Here is a 14,166-nt window from a genome sequence, read left to right as displayed (position 1 = left end):
GATATGCTACTGGAGCACAATATCTGTATAGACTGGACCTTTGTAAGGCAAAATGGTTAACCCAACTTCAACCACACCCCCAGAACCGTTCACACACACAGGTTATGCCATGCTGATGAGACAATGTGTAATGTACGATCTTTATACAGGCTGCATACTAACTGTGATTTATGCTAACTGTGATTTATCCTTGTTTGCCCTATGTGACGGCTCTGGACATGGCGATTTACTTTCACCTAAATGTTCATTGGTGATACAATGTCCCCCCCCCCACCTTTTTTCCTTTCTGTACCCCCTTTTGATGTTCATGTAATCTATGATAATCTCAATAAAAACAAGATATTGAGGAGGGAAAAAAGGACAACGTTCTTTCTATCATGTGTATATATATGGGATATTTTTGTCTTACTAGAGTAATATTCAAATTTCATTCTGAGTGTCTGATATGTCTTTTCAAATGTTGTTTTCTATAGTACAGTACCACATGTGTCTCTGGCTGTGTGTGTCCTGAAGGGTTGGTGTTAGATAGAAACGGATATTGCATTGCAGAAGAGAATTGCCCTTGCATTCACAATGATGGCACATATCCACCAGGGGATACAATCAAAATAAAATGCAACAACTGGTATGTTTTATTATGCTAAATAATCTGAATTAATAAAGTAATATTATATATTGTACATAATATGTATGTATTTACCCTGCAATGTAGCTGTCACCTGTTGCTTCTGTTGTTTTGTAAATGGCTGTAATTGGATCACTACAACAACGCGGTTGGGTGTACTAGAATGTAAGAATGTAAGCTCATTGAGCAGAGCCCTCCACCTCTCTGTTCCTGTACGTCCAGTTGTCTGGTTACAATTACATGTCTGTTTGTCCACCCATTGTACAGCGCTACGGAATCTGATGGCGCTATATAAATAATAAAATAATAATAATAATAATGTAACAACTGCTTTTTGTAAAGGTATAGAGAGTACATTTAATGCATCTGAATTTATTTTTCCCATGCGTCTCTGACATAATTGAACAATGAGTATGCTTTGTTCTTTTTCATCAGCTAGTCAGCATTATTTGCCCTTGTAATTTGATATGGACTTATCTTGTGAATTTCATCCCTTAAAATAGGGGGTCTCTGTTTTGGCATACTATTTCCTCAATTCAAGCTTTTCAAATGATTTAATGTTTTCAGATAACATTTTAATATATATATTTTTTTCACAATATTAAATTTTAAAAATATACCATACATAAAAATATAGTAAAATATTAAAACACTTTTCAAAATTATTAAATAATTTGAAAAGCTTATTGAAAAATATTAAACCAAGGCCTAGTTAAGCAAACCATGCAAACCAGTGCTATTTTATAGTGCCAATGTGTGATCATTTCCATAAGTTACCTTATTTTCCTGAGGAATAGGTGAAAATGTATACAATTAAAAATATTAAAATATGGATAAATTTATACAAACAAAATATGTAATTTAACCCCTTAAGGACCGAGGAAGGTTCAGGACCGTCATCGGCATTTTTGCATTGCCGACCGGTGACGGTCCTGAACCGTCCTAACGGTGCAATGTACTTACCCGATCACCGTCGTTCCCCCAGCGGCGATCGGCGGTGCTCCCGGTGTGAGGAGACTGCCTGCAGCCCAGACAGTCTCCCCATGGCAGATTAGGACCCCTGGGGCCATGTGATCGCTCAACAGAGCGATCACATGGTCACAATAGGTGTCCATGTGTCTGCCTGCAGGGGGACTGTCTGTGCTGACAGGCAGTCTCCCTGCTAGTGTAAAATCATAAAAAAAAAATGAAAGTTAAAATTAATAAAAAAATAAATAAATTATATATGTGTGTATATATATATATGATATATAGACATATATTATATCTATATAATATATGTCTATATATCATATATATAATGTCATACTAAGTGTATTTTATATTAATATGTACATATATTAATATAAAAATACACTTATAATTAAATTACACACGTGTGTATATATATAATAAATAACTATATATACTGTATATATATATATATATATATATATATATATATATTATAAAATACAAATAATAAGTAATTTAAATTAAATTAAAAAATTTAAAAATAATATTTTGATATTTATATATATATTTATATCAAAATACACTTAGAATGAAATTGTATATATATCTATGTAAATATAAATAAATAAAAAGAATACGAACTATACATATGTCCATATACAAAATTACATAAATAATTATATAAATATACACGTAGACTTCAAATATATAAATATGCATATATATTTAAATTCTATGTGCGTATTTATGTAATATTTTTACATAATTAAGTAATTTTATTGATTGCAATTTGAGGTCGAAAGTCAAGAGAATTTAATTTGCTTGCACTGTATTTTACCCTGTAACGTTCTACGAACCCTAAAACCTGTACATGGGGGGTGCTGTTTTACTTGGGAGACTTCGCTGAACACAAATATTAGTTATTCAAAACAGTAAAACATATCACAGCGATGATAATGTCAGTGAAAGTGACCTTTTTTGCATTTTTCACAGACAAACAGCACTTTTACTGATGATATAATTGTTGTGATACATTTTCCAGTTGTGAAACACTAATATTTGTGTTCAGCAACGTCTCCTGAGTATAACAGTACCCCCCATGTACAGGTTTTATAGCATTTTTGAAAGTTTCAGGGTCAAATATATGGGTCAAATATTTTTACATTGAAAATGGCCAGGTTGGTTATGTTGCCTTTGAGAGCGTATGGTAGCCCAGGAATGAGAATTACCCCCATGATGGCATACCATTTTCAAAAGAAGACAACCCAAGGTATTGCAAATGGGTTATGTCCAGTCTTTTTTAGCAACCACTTAGTCACAAACACTGGCCAAAATTAGCATTCAATTTAGTTTTTTACTTTTTTCACACACAAACAAATATGAACGCTAAATTTGGCTAGTGTTTGCGACTAAGTGGCTACTAAAAAAGTCTGGACATACCCCATATTGAATACCCTGGGTTGTCTACTTTAAAAAAAATATGTACATGTGGGGTGTTATTCAGAGATTTATGACAGATAATAGTGTTACAATGTCACTATTGATAAATTTTAAAAATGTATGTTTTGAAACCGCAATATCCTACTTGTACTTATAGGCCTATAACATGCAAAAAAGTAGCAAAAAGCATGTAAACACTGGGTATTTTTAAACTCAGGAAAAAAATTTGAATCTATTTAGCAGTTTTTTCATTCGCTTTTGTAGATGAGTAAAAGATTTTTCACATAAAAGTCAAAAAACATGTATTTTTTTCAATTTTTCATCATATTTTTTTCATTTTTTTTTAAATTAAATTACATGAGATTATATAAATAATGGTATGTAAAGAAAGCCCCCTTTGTCCTGAAAACAATATATAATTTGTATGGGAACAGTAAATGAGAGAGCGGAAAATTACAGCTAAACACAAACACCACGAAAGTGTAAAAAGATGCCTGGTCGCAAATGTACATCGCAAAAACAGTCCAGTCCTTAAGGGGTTAAAAAAAATTCTTCTTTGCTCAAAAGTCATATCTGTAATATCTTTTGGAAAAAACTGTGCAAAATAGTTTCAAAATAATATGTCTAATTCTATGTTTCCTCCAAAGTACTTGCAAAGGCAGGATGTGGGAATGTACCAATGAACCATGCCTTGGAACTTGCACTGTTTATGGTGATGGCCACTATATCACTTTTGATGGAAAACGCTACAGTTTTAATGGAGATTGTGAATATACACTTGCTGAGGTACAGCATAAAAAAAATCATATTTTAGGGAGTGTGTCGATTCATAGATGTAAATAGCTTAATGCAGACTTTAAAACTTTTTTTCTGAACTCCTATATTTTTTCAGGATCACTGTGGTAAAGGTGGGAACAGTAGCACTTTCCGAGTTATCACTGAAAACATTCCATGTGGAACCACTGGTACAACTTGCTCTAAAGCAATCAAGGTCTTCCTCCGTGTAAGCAAAACTAATTACTTAACAATATGCTCATGATTTAATATTTTGTAAACATTTTTAAACTGACTTAATATTTTGGAACTATTTTACTATTGTATGTTATATGTCAATATATTTTTCTATATATTTTTTATATATTTTAATATTTAAAAAAATATATTTTAAAAGTTTATACAAACTTAAAAAATATTTGAAAAGCTTTTCCAAAAATATTAAACATGGTATATAGTTGTTATTTGAATATTTAATTGCCCAGATGGTCTTGTAAAAACAATTTGAATATAATAAATTTTTTGATCTCCGATTAAACAAATATATTTTATTGCATTAAATTGGGGTAACATTCTTTTCTAATCTCAAAGAATCAAAAGGTTGTTCATTTGTGTTCTAAAAGTGTCCTCCTTATCGCCATAATCTATATTCAAAACATTAAATACTAGCCAAATCCTGGAAATTTCTTAAGAACTCTACTCCCTTGTTAAATATAATGGCTAAATCATAGATTCACCCCTTTTAGTCACTCAGCATGGCTAATTCTCATTCTCAAGAACTTTTCAAAAGCACACCATCTTTATGAAGCAGCCTACCTAGTTCAATTACACTTCAGTCCTTTAAGAAACGTTTCAAGGCTTAACATTGTAGTAAAGCTTTCTATTTCTCTTAGCAACTTATAAAAAGCTCTAAATGATTTATCTACAAAAACTCCCATAAACTTTAAGAGAGACTTCTGAAATAAATCATTTGGAAATGTTTTTTGTAAAAATATTGAATAATTTGGAATGCTTATTAAATTGTGGCCTAAGTCCCTTTCACTCTATAACTTTCCCCCACACTTCTTCTTTTATGACTTAGAAGGATTTACACATAACAATTTAATCCCCTTTTGAAAAAAAAAAGTATTTTTTTTATTATTGTGCTATCACGGCATAAGGGGGTTACAGTCGATACAGCTCGGGCCCCATACTCTGGCTGTGCACATATTTATGACAAGTATCCCTATATATAAATATGCTAGCATGTATAGTGTTGAGGGGGCCCAGGAGACTCTAACTTACATGTATGGCAGAGCATTGCCATGTGTTACCACAGCAACACTCTGATGCTGCACACATGCTGGGGCTCACAAGAGAGAGAGGACCTGCCGCCTGTCGGAGGTGTTAGATGGAGTCAATTGGCCCCCCTCTACAGTATAGAAGCCACCACTGGACTACCAAGAAATGCAATGTCCCCCTTCCCTGGCCACAGGTAGGGTGCAGAGAGGGAAAATAATAGACATGTGCAATTCGTTTCGGTCCAAATATGAATTCGGACAAATTTTGGACAATTCGGACATTTGGGTACTTCCGAATGTCCGAATTGCCGAAGTGCCGAATTGCCGAGGTCCCGAAGTGCCGAAGTGCCGAAGTGCTGAAGTGCTAAAGTTGCCGAAGTTCCGAAGTGTCAAAGTGTCGAAGTGCCGAAGCACAGTATTGCCTAAGTACTAATATACTTACCCAGTGAAAGAAGAAGAATGTTACATTGTAAACAATTTTAAATAAAAAGTATACAAACATAGCCAGGATTCAGCTGTAAGCATTTGCAACACTTACAACAATCAAGTAACATACATTCATATAAAATGTAAGTTACTTGGCCAGTCAATGTAATGACAGGAATGAATAAGTAGATAACACCCTAATTCCCACGGTATTAGGGAGCTATCTACTAAAAGGCTGAAAGACCTAAATTGGTCAGCCAAATTTACTAATACTAAGTAAAGATTACTTAGTATTAGTAAATGATGCCCCTACTCGCTATACCGCGAGTAGGGGCATGTCTATTAAACAGTGAGCAGCCTGTGGTTGCTCACTGTAAAAAAAAAAAAAAAAAACGCACACAAACTCTGCATCCACTATACACAAACATGCACACTCTGAATCCATTATCCAGACACACACGACACCCATTATACGCACACACATTACATCCACTATACACACATACACTGCATCTGTTATAGATGCATCTATTACACACTGCATCCATTACACACACTGTGCATAAACTGAACACACATACACTGCATCCTTGTGGGTGGACGTGGGTGGGCCCTCTGGGGAACTCAGGGGTGGACCCTGTGAGCAGAATCAGGGGTGGATCCCCAATGCCTAGGCCTTGAGCTGTGTAAGAGGCTCCACATTTTCTGATGGTAGCCCTATGTGTTATTATACCTCACCTAATCTAAATTGTAAGGTTGTTTCAGCAGGGCCCTCTTCAACTTTTGCTCTAACATCAGGAAAACATGTTGTTGCTATATAAGTAATGATAACAATTCTATATTCATATTTAGAGTTATGAGATAACCCTTACCAATAAGAAAGTTGAAGTTGTTGAACGAGGTTTTGAAGGTAAAGTTCCTTACAAAGTCAGACACATGGGTATCTATCTTGTCATTGAGGCTGACAATGGACTTATCCTAATGTGGGATAGAAGGACAAGCATTTTCATCAAGCTCAGCAGCAATTATGTGGTAAGCAGAGTGTGAGTCATATTGATCTGCAAAAATATGAGGAGTTTGAAAATCCAAAAAGATTTTCTTCTATGTAAAATTACATAAAATAGCATACATCCTTCAAACTGGCAATGTCTGAATATGTTAGTATACTGAAAATACTTAAATATTGTGTAAAAAAAAATACATTATATACAAATTATTCAGAATATTCTGCTTGTGGCACATGTCAAGTGCTTTTTTCCATTAAAGTCATGTTTTGCAATCTGTATATATTTACACAGGACTTATACGATTAAGATCAGGACACACTTAAATTTGTGAAATTTTTAATCCTGAGCTAGAAGATAACTTTTAAGGACATCAAGAACACCTAAATCCACATTAAATAAATTACAGAGTTATATGCTGTCCCGCATTCAATGGACATTAAAGCCGTTGTGGCGGCATTGAACACCGTAACACCTTTGAGCCCTAGAGCTGCCGGGATACCTAACTTCCCGGCGCTCCCAGGAGGACTGGCTGACAGCCCAGGTAGTCCTCCGATGGCAAATTAGGCCCCTGGGGTGTCATGTAATCGCTCTCAAAGAGTTAGCGTTAACTTTACTAAAGACTGTACATACCCCATATGGAATACCCTGGGTTCTCTACTTTTGCACATGGTATGCCATCATGGGGATAGTTCTCATTCCTGGGCAACTAAACGGTCTCAAAGGCAACGTAACTAATTTGGCAAATTTCAATGTGTATAAACTAAAAAATGAAACATGCTATATTTGGCTCTGTAACTTTCCAAAGCACCATGAAACATGTTCATGGGGTTACTGTTATACTTGTGAGACATTGCTTAATACAAATATGTGTATTTTATTGCAGTATAAGCTAACAGTATTATGACATTCACAGTTAAAATGCCATGCAAACATTTCTCACACTTTTTTAGATTATATTCATAATAAATTATTATGTATGTATAAATAGTTGATGTGAAATAAAAGCCCTGTTTCTCCTGAACAAAATTATATATAATAAGTGTGAGTGCACTTAATATGAAAGAGGTGAATTACGATTGAACAGACATATAGCGTAAATTCCATTTTTTGTTTACATTTTATTTTGCATAGAACGATTGCTAAAGAAACAAAATCATAAGGTTCACACCTAATGAGTTTCTATTGATGTCTTAACATGAAATTTTTAAAGTTTAATTCACCAGTTTAGACATTTCAACTCGAGTTTGCTAGGCTGTGACCATTTATTTTTGGTAAAAAGTTAGAGCTTAGTAAATACAGCAATCTGTATATATTTAAGTTTACTTCATACCCCTATTAAAGTTCTAATTTATTACAAAAACAAGAGGTTAATGACTATTAAAGATAATTTAATATATCGTGTCATTAGGGTGATTTAATTAATTTGGTATATTTTATTCTAAGGGGACTGTGTGTGGTCTCTGTGGTAATTATGATGGAGATGGGAACAATGACTTTACCACCAGGAGTATGTCTGTCGTTGAAGATGTAATTGAGTTTGGCAACAGCTGGAAATTCTCCCCAACATGTCCTGATGCCAAAGTACCCATAGATGCATGCTCAGCTAACCCCTTCAGGAAATCATGGGCTCAGAAACAGTGCAGTATCATCAACAGTCTAACGTTTTCTGCCTGCCACCCTCAGGTGTGTATTTTTATTCTTTGGCATGCTGCAGATAACTAAAACTGGTCAAAATCAAGGTTCTTAGAATTTATCAGTTTTAAAAGTATTTTTTCATAGTTTGTATATATGATGATATGTTCCGGAATAACAACTCTGTATTTGGACAGGTTGACCCATCAAAGTACTATGATGCCTGTGTTACTGACTCATGTGCTTGTGACACTGGTGGAGACTGTGAGTGTTTCTGTACAGCTGTTGCTGCTTATGCAAAGGCATGTGGAGAATCTGGTGTCTGTATTTCCTGGAGAACCCCGGATATCTGTCGTGAGTATCTCATAAGAGTTTTTTTTATATAGTCTTTCATTTTACATAATCCTAGATTAACATCTTTGATTTTGGAAAGGAAACAGATAGAGAGAGTGTGTCAGATTGCTCAAACGAAAATGGGGGGTAACCCCTACTGAATAATAATAAAAAAACATCGAAAGACATAGTGGTGAATTCATTTATTAACTGTAGTTCTACTAATGTTATTTACCTTATAACATGTAAATGCGGGTTACAGTACATCGGTAAAACGTACCAACAACTACGTTGACGGATTCTACAACACATTAATTCCATCACAAATCCACATATGGATACACCCATTGCTAAACATGCACGATTAAATCATGCCTCCAAATCCAATGTACTAAAATTTCAGGTGATTCAAAAAATATTTCAGAATCACCGCAAGGGAGATATCAATATCGCCCTATTAAAAGCTGAGTCCCGTTGGATCTATTCATTTCAAACACTATACCCCAAAGGACTAAATGAGGAGTTTAATTTTACTCCGTTTATTCATGCATAAAGGTAAAGATTTGACCTTTTCCCTTCTTATTAACCTAGATATACACCACTAAGCTTTTTAATATATTTTTAGTAACAACTGTAGTATTACAAGATTTAAACATGTGAATGTAACTTAGATACAAAGGTTCTAGGTTATGATTCCAACTATAAGGAAAAAGGGTTTTGAGATCATGATCCATGATAACTGCTATTTATATATACTGATTGATAATTCATTTTATTTCTCCCTTTCATCATTACTATCAAACTGTACCAGGTCTCAAATAACTATTAAAAAAGCAAATATGAGAGAATAGATGTAGTTTGATGGAGAACACGTTTGCAATTTCAATGAGCAACATATTGGATACAATAATGTTGCAAAATGATTATGAACCACTTTTCTTTTTCTTTTTCTTTTTCTTGTTGATTATTATTTTTTCTGATTAAGTATTACCTATTTAATAGGATATTGAAACACTAGGGGTTTACATATGAACAGTATTTTTGTTCCCCCTGTGTCTCTTTTCCTTTTCCTTTTGATTATAATAATGACTGCACTGCTTAAGATTTACTGCCTGTCAAGTTCAGCTATATTTATCACTTTAATCTGAATTGATTATATTATACTCTGCATTGGCATGTATATTTTACCTATCCCCCTTCACAGTATACCGAGCTACTGAGGGTTAACTGTGAGGGAGGATAGGCTCCACCCCCCCTCTCTCATCCCGGGTAGACCAACAGCCAATCCGGAGAGAGGGCAGGCTATTTAAATGACGGTTGAATACTAATCCGGTTCCCTACTAAACGCGCGTCGGGACTAGTGTTGTGGAGGGTGTGGGAGGCAGACAGGGATGATGCTGCAGCAACGATTCCGTTATATCAATACAGCCACCCTCTCTACTAGATTTTAATTTGGATGCTAGACGCTTAGTTAGATTTATCTTATCTAACGTCAGACTTTATTTAGATAGCGTTAGGAGTTGGGGGAATTGAGTCAATGGTGATACTGGTTGATAGGAGTGGTGTGATAACGTTGGGCTATTTGGCTCTATTCATGATCTAACCCATTTTTCCCTAATCACCTGCGCCACTATTTGATATAACTGGCACGTCTGACCTATTTCTTTATTACTCTCTCTCTCCTTTTGCTACTTAATTTTGGATATATAGTGATTGTGTTACTTTGGTTTTTAAAATTGTTAATTAAAAGTTACATTTTATTCTAATATAGATTGCTACTAATGTACTAGTAATCTGTGGGTATACCATTTAGATTCTATGTATCCCACAGATGTACCTGTACCTCTTTCCTTTAATATATTAACATCTTATTGAAAACTTATAGTTATAGAAATCCATCACACTGATTAATTTTGACTATATTTTTGTAAACCTTTTTCTGTAGCTGTATTTTGTGATTACTATAATCCAGAAGGAGAATGTGATTGGCACTACAAACCATGCGGGCCTCCATGCACAAAGACCTACTGTAATCCAAGTGGGAGATGCCTTCATGAGCTCTTGGGCTTAGAAGGTAACAAATCATAAATATATTATGTGCTACTTGTTTGTTATGGCATGTCCTATCTCTAAAAATCTCATGCTCCTTATTTCTGTGTCTCTTTTGTAACTGTCAACTATAAAAAACTGAATAGTTTTCATTTTGTTCATATGTAATACTACTTAAAATTATGCACCTTTCCAAATAGGCTGTTATCCCAGTTGTCCAGAAAGTAAACCATATTTTAAGGAGGATGAAATGAAATGTGTTGAACAACATGGCTGCGGTGATGATGACGGCAATTGCTACACAATTGGGTCTCCAGTACCCACCAAGACCAACTGTCAGTCCTGGTAAGACACATGGCTGCATTTCTATTAAAGATAGAATTATATTTTCTGTATTGGAAATGTTATGATATAATCAAATTTTGTTTATCAAAAGTAATTTTTTGTTATCATTTATTTAGTATTTCCCATGTTCTTAAAGGAACACTCCAAACCCCTATTGCACTTCACGCAAAAAGGAGTTCATAGAATTTCCCCCTTTTTTCTTACTTCATAAAAGTGCTGATTTCAAGAGAAATTGACACTTGTATTACGTTTCTGGATTGCACCCAGGCTGCTATCATGGCATGGCAATCATGACAGTTGTAATGGGCCCGGCTATCCTGGGGGGCACAAACTGCTCTGGGAGTCCTAGGCCCCACATTCCCTATAAGCACATAAATACAGTGAATGTCACTATATACATGTGCACCTTCAGGCCCCCGGTTATCTGTAGGAGAGGTGCCCAGTACACTTAAATATCTTCACTTTACAGCAGCTCCTCTCTGTGTCTCTTTAAATTTCTCAAGCCGTTCTCCAGCTTTCTAAAACACTACATCCACTACACAAACACACACTCTGCATTCACTATACACACACTACATCCACCACATAAACACACACACACTACACAAACACACACTCTGCATCCACTACACACACTGCATATTATACACATAAACACTACATCCATTACAAAAACATTCACTCTGCATCCACGTTACACACTGCGTTCATTACACATGCACTGTATCCACTTTACACACAGAGTCTGCATCCACTTTACACATGCACTATGCATCCACTTTACACACATTCTACATCCACTATACACAAATCACTTTCAGTACATAAACACACTGCATCCACTACACACACTGCATCTTTGTGGGCAAACTCGGGATGGGCTCTGTGCGTGGACTCGGGAGTGGGCCCCAGGGGCCCAGACCTTGAGCTGTGTCAGGGGCCCTTGGTTGCACCCTTCCATTTAAAAGTTGGGAGGTTGCTTTTCCTCATTCCCCTTACATTCTTACTCAAGGCAGAATGGGTTCTCATAAACGAGCAATTGATTAAATGAGTATCGCTATAATCTTTCTATGAGTCACAGATGCACATTGTCTCACAATTCTTCTCTGTGAGAAGCATTTGATTGGAATTGGATAGGTCATAGACTCATATCTAGGGATGATCTCCTATAGAGAGGGGTTGTGACTTGACACCACTGAGGTATGTAACTTCTATTTTTGCTATCTATTTTAAGGAAGAAGGGGACCCACTCATTGAAACCATCAGTTTAACACTCTAGCATTTTAAATAAAGATATGTTTTATTATTTATAATGCTGGAATATTAATTTAATACAAATATTGCATATGGAACAGTGTGTGATGGCAAAGCAGTGTGTTGTGCTATATTTTATAATTCAATGATTTGCATTTATAGTTATTTAATTTTTTTTTTGTTCTTTAACAGTTCATGCACCACGTCTGGTATTCTCTGCAAGTATAATGAGACAGGTAAGATTAAAGTCAGATTTTGATAATATTTCTTAATGTTAATAAGTGGAGATAAAGGTGTTCGCTTTGACTCTGACCTCTCCTTCAAGCATCATGTTCAATCTATCGCCAAATCCTGTCATTTCAATCTCAAAAACATTGCGCGCATCCGCCCCTACTTAATGCCAGATGCGACTAAGGTGTTGGTCCATTCCACTGTCCTTTCTAGCCTTGACTACTGTAATCTGCTTCTCAGTGATCTTACGTGCTCCCAACTTGCGCCGTTACAGTCCATAATGAATGCGGCGGCGAGGCTCATCTTCCTGTCCACCCGCACCTCCCATGCCTCACTCTTCTGTCAGTCCCTACATTGGCTTCCTATAAAATATAGCGCTCAATTTAAAATTCTTGTTCTTGCTTTCAAATCGCTACATAATGCTGCTCCCACCTATTTATCCTCCCTTATACACAAGTATGTCCCGTCTAGGCCCTTACGATCTGCTGAAGACTTATGGAGTCGAAGTTGGATCAGCGCTGAAGTGCCACAAATATGAGGATATAGAAAATATAAATAGGCAGCACACCTATAGAAAAGGGAGTACCCTCCAAACCCTTAGAAATAGTTAAAATAGAATAAAAGAAAAATAAAAGAAAGGGTGCACCTTTAATACAGAAGTATATATATAAATAGTAAGCATAAAATAATTACAAATAAAAGTCCAGAATAATAGTCCACAGTAAGAGAAGTTCCTGTAGGATAACGGTGTGTCGTCTCGGATGTGGGTTGTATTTTTCAGTGCGCCATATGGAAAGAAGAACAAAAAGAGAGGAAATCCAATGGTACAGTACGTAGATATAAAAAGATGTATTAGAGTATATAAGTATTACTCACAATTTCCAGAGCTAAAATCCAGCTCTGGTATGAAATGCGTGAAGTGGAATGATCCCCACTCAAGGATATATGTAGTAACAACTTGAGATTCAATGGTCCAACGTTGGTTTCAGCCGGAAATAAAAAGATAAAATATATAGTGCTCTCTGCTTAACTGGAGTATAAATTAAAAGAAGGTATAAAATGTACTCACAGTATATTGAGCAGGCTTATACTGCTCGGTGTATAGCGTTTGGGTGGTATAATCCCCACCTAAGGATTCTTTTGGCGTGGTCTTTAAGATGGTAAAATCAAAGAAGTCAGGTTAAGGTAAAATAGATAACTAAAAAAGGAAAATGGCAACTAAAATATTTAGGGCCAAAATTCCTTTATTATAACAATAATAAAATGTATAAAACAAACTCTAAACGTGTTTCACCAACAAAAGGCTTCTTCAAGTAGAGTATAATGAAAATACATAAACCTGACTTACAGTGCTTTATATAGGATACCATAATTGTATTGAAATTTTAAATTTCCCGCCAAAATGACGTCATCTTAATCATAATTTTAAGCTACATAACAAAATAGAATAGCATTAATACAGATAATATATAAACATATGTACACGTTAAACATATACATAAATATGGAAAACGAGGTACTAATATGGTGAAAATCAATGTTTAATAGTGTTGTCGCGAACCCGAAATTTTCGGTTCGCGAACGGCGAACGCGAACTTCCGCAAATGTTCGCGAACGGGCGAACCGTGCGAACCGCCATAGACTTCAATGGACAGGCGAATTTTAAAACACACAGGGACTCTTTCTGGCCACAATAGTGATGGAAAAAATGTTTCAAGGGGACTAACACCTGGACTGTGGCATGCCGGAGGGGGATCCATGGCAAAACTCCCATGGAAAATTACACAGTTGATGCAGAGTCTGCTTTTAATCCATA

At 35.5% G+C, this 14,166-nt stretch overlaps 1 protein-coding gene across 1 annotated transcript in view; it reads left to right on the top strand.

Annotated features, from left to right (window-relative positions):
* The window catches only part of LOC134578519 (mucin-5AC-like), a 91,864-nt gene that overhangs the window by 36,804 nt on the left and 40,894 nt on the right, over positions 1-14,166 (top strand). The window contains exons 22-30 of the mRNA XM_063437503.1: positions 474-625; positions 3,667-3,805; positions 3,912-4,022; positions 6,352-6,531; positions 7,950-8,189; positions 8,336-8,492; positions 10,417-10,545; positions 10,721-10,865; positions 12,312-12,355. Coding sequence (XP_063293573.1) covers positions 474-625; positions 3,667-3,805; positions 3,912-4,022; positions 6,352-6,531; positions 7,950-8,189; positions 8,336-8,492; positions 10,417-10,545; positions 10,721-10,865; positions 12,312-12,355 — 1,297 coding nt within the window. The remainder of the gene's footprint in view (positions 1-473; positions 626-3,666; positions 3,806-3,911; positions 4,023-6,351; positions 6,532-7,949; positions 8,190-8,335; positions 8,493-10,416; positions 10,546-10,720; positions 10,866-12,311; positions 12,356-14,166) is intronic.

This window comes from Pelobates fuscus, chromosome 12 (genome assembly GCF_036172605.1).
Source record: "Pelobates fuscus isolate aPelFus1 chromosome 12, aPelFus1.pri, whole genome shotgun sequence".
Lineage (NCBI taxonomy): Eukaryota > Metazoa > Chordata > Amphibia > Anura > Pelobatidae > Pelobates > Pelobates fuscus.
This window is presented reverse-complemented; position numbering and strand designations above follow the sequence as displayed.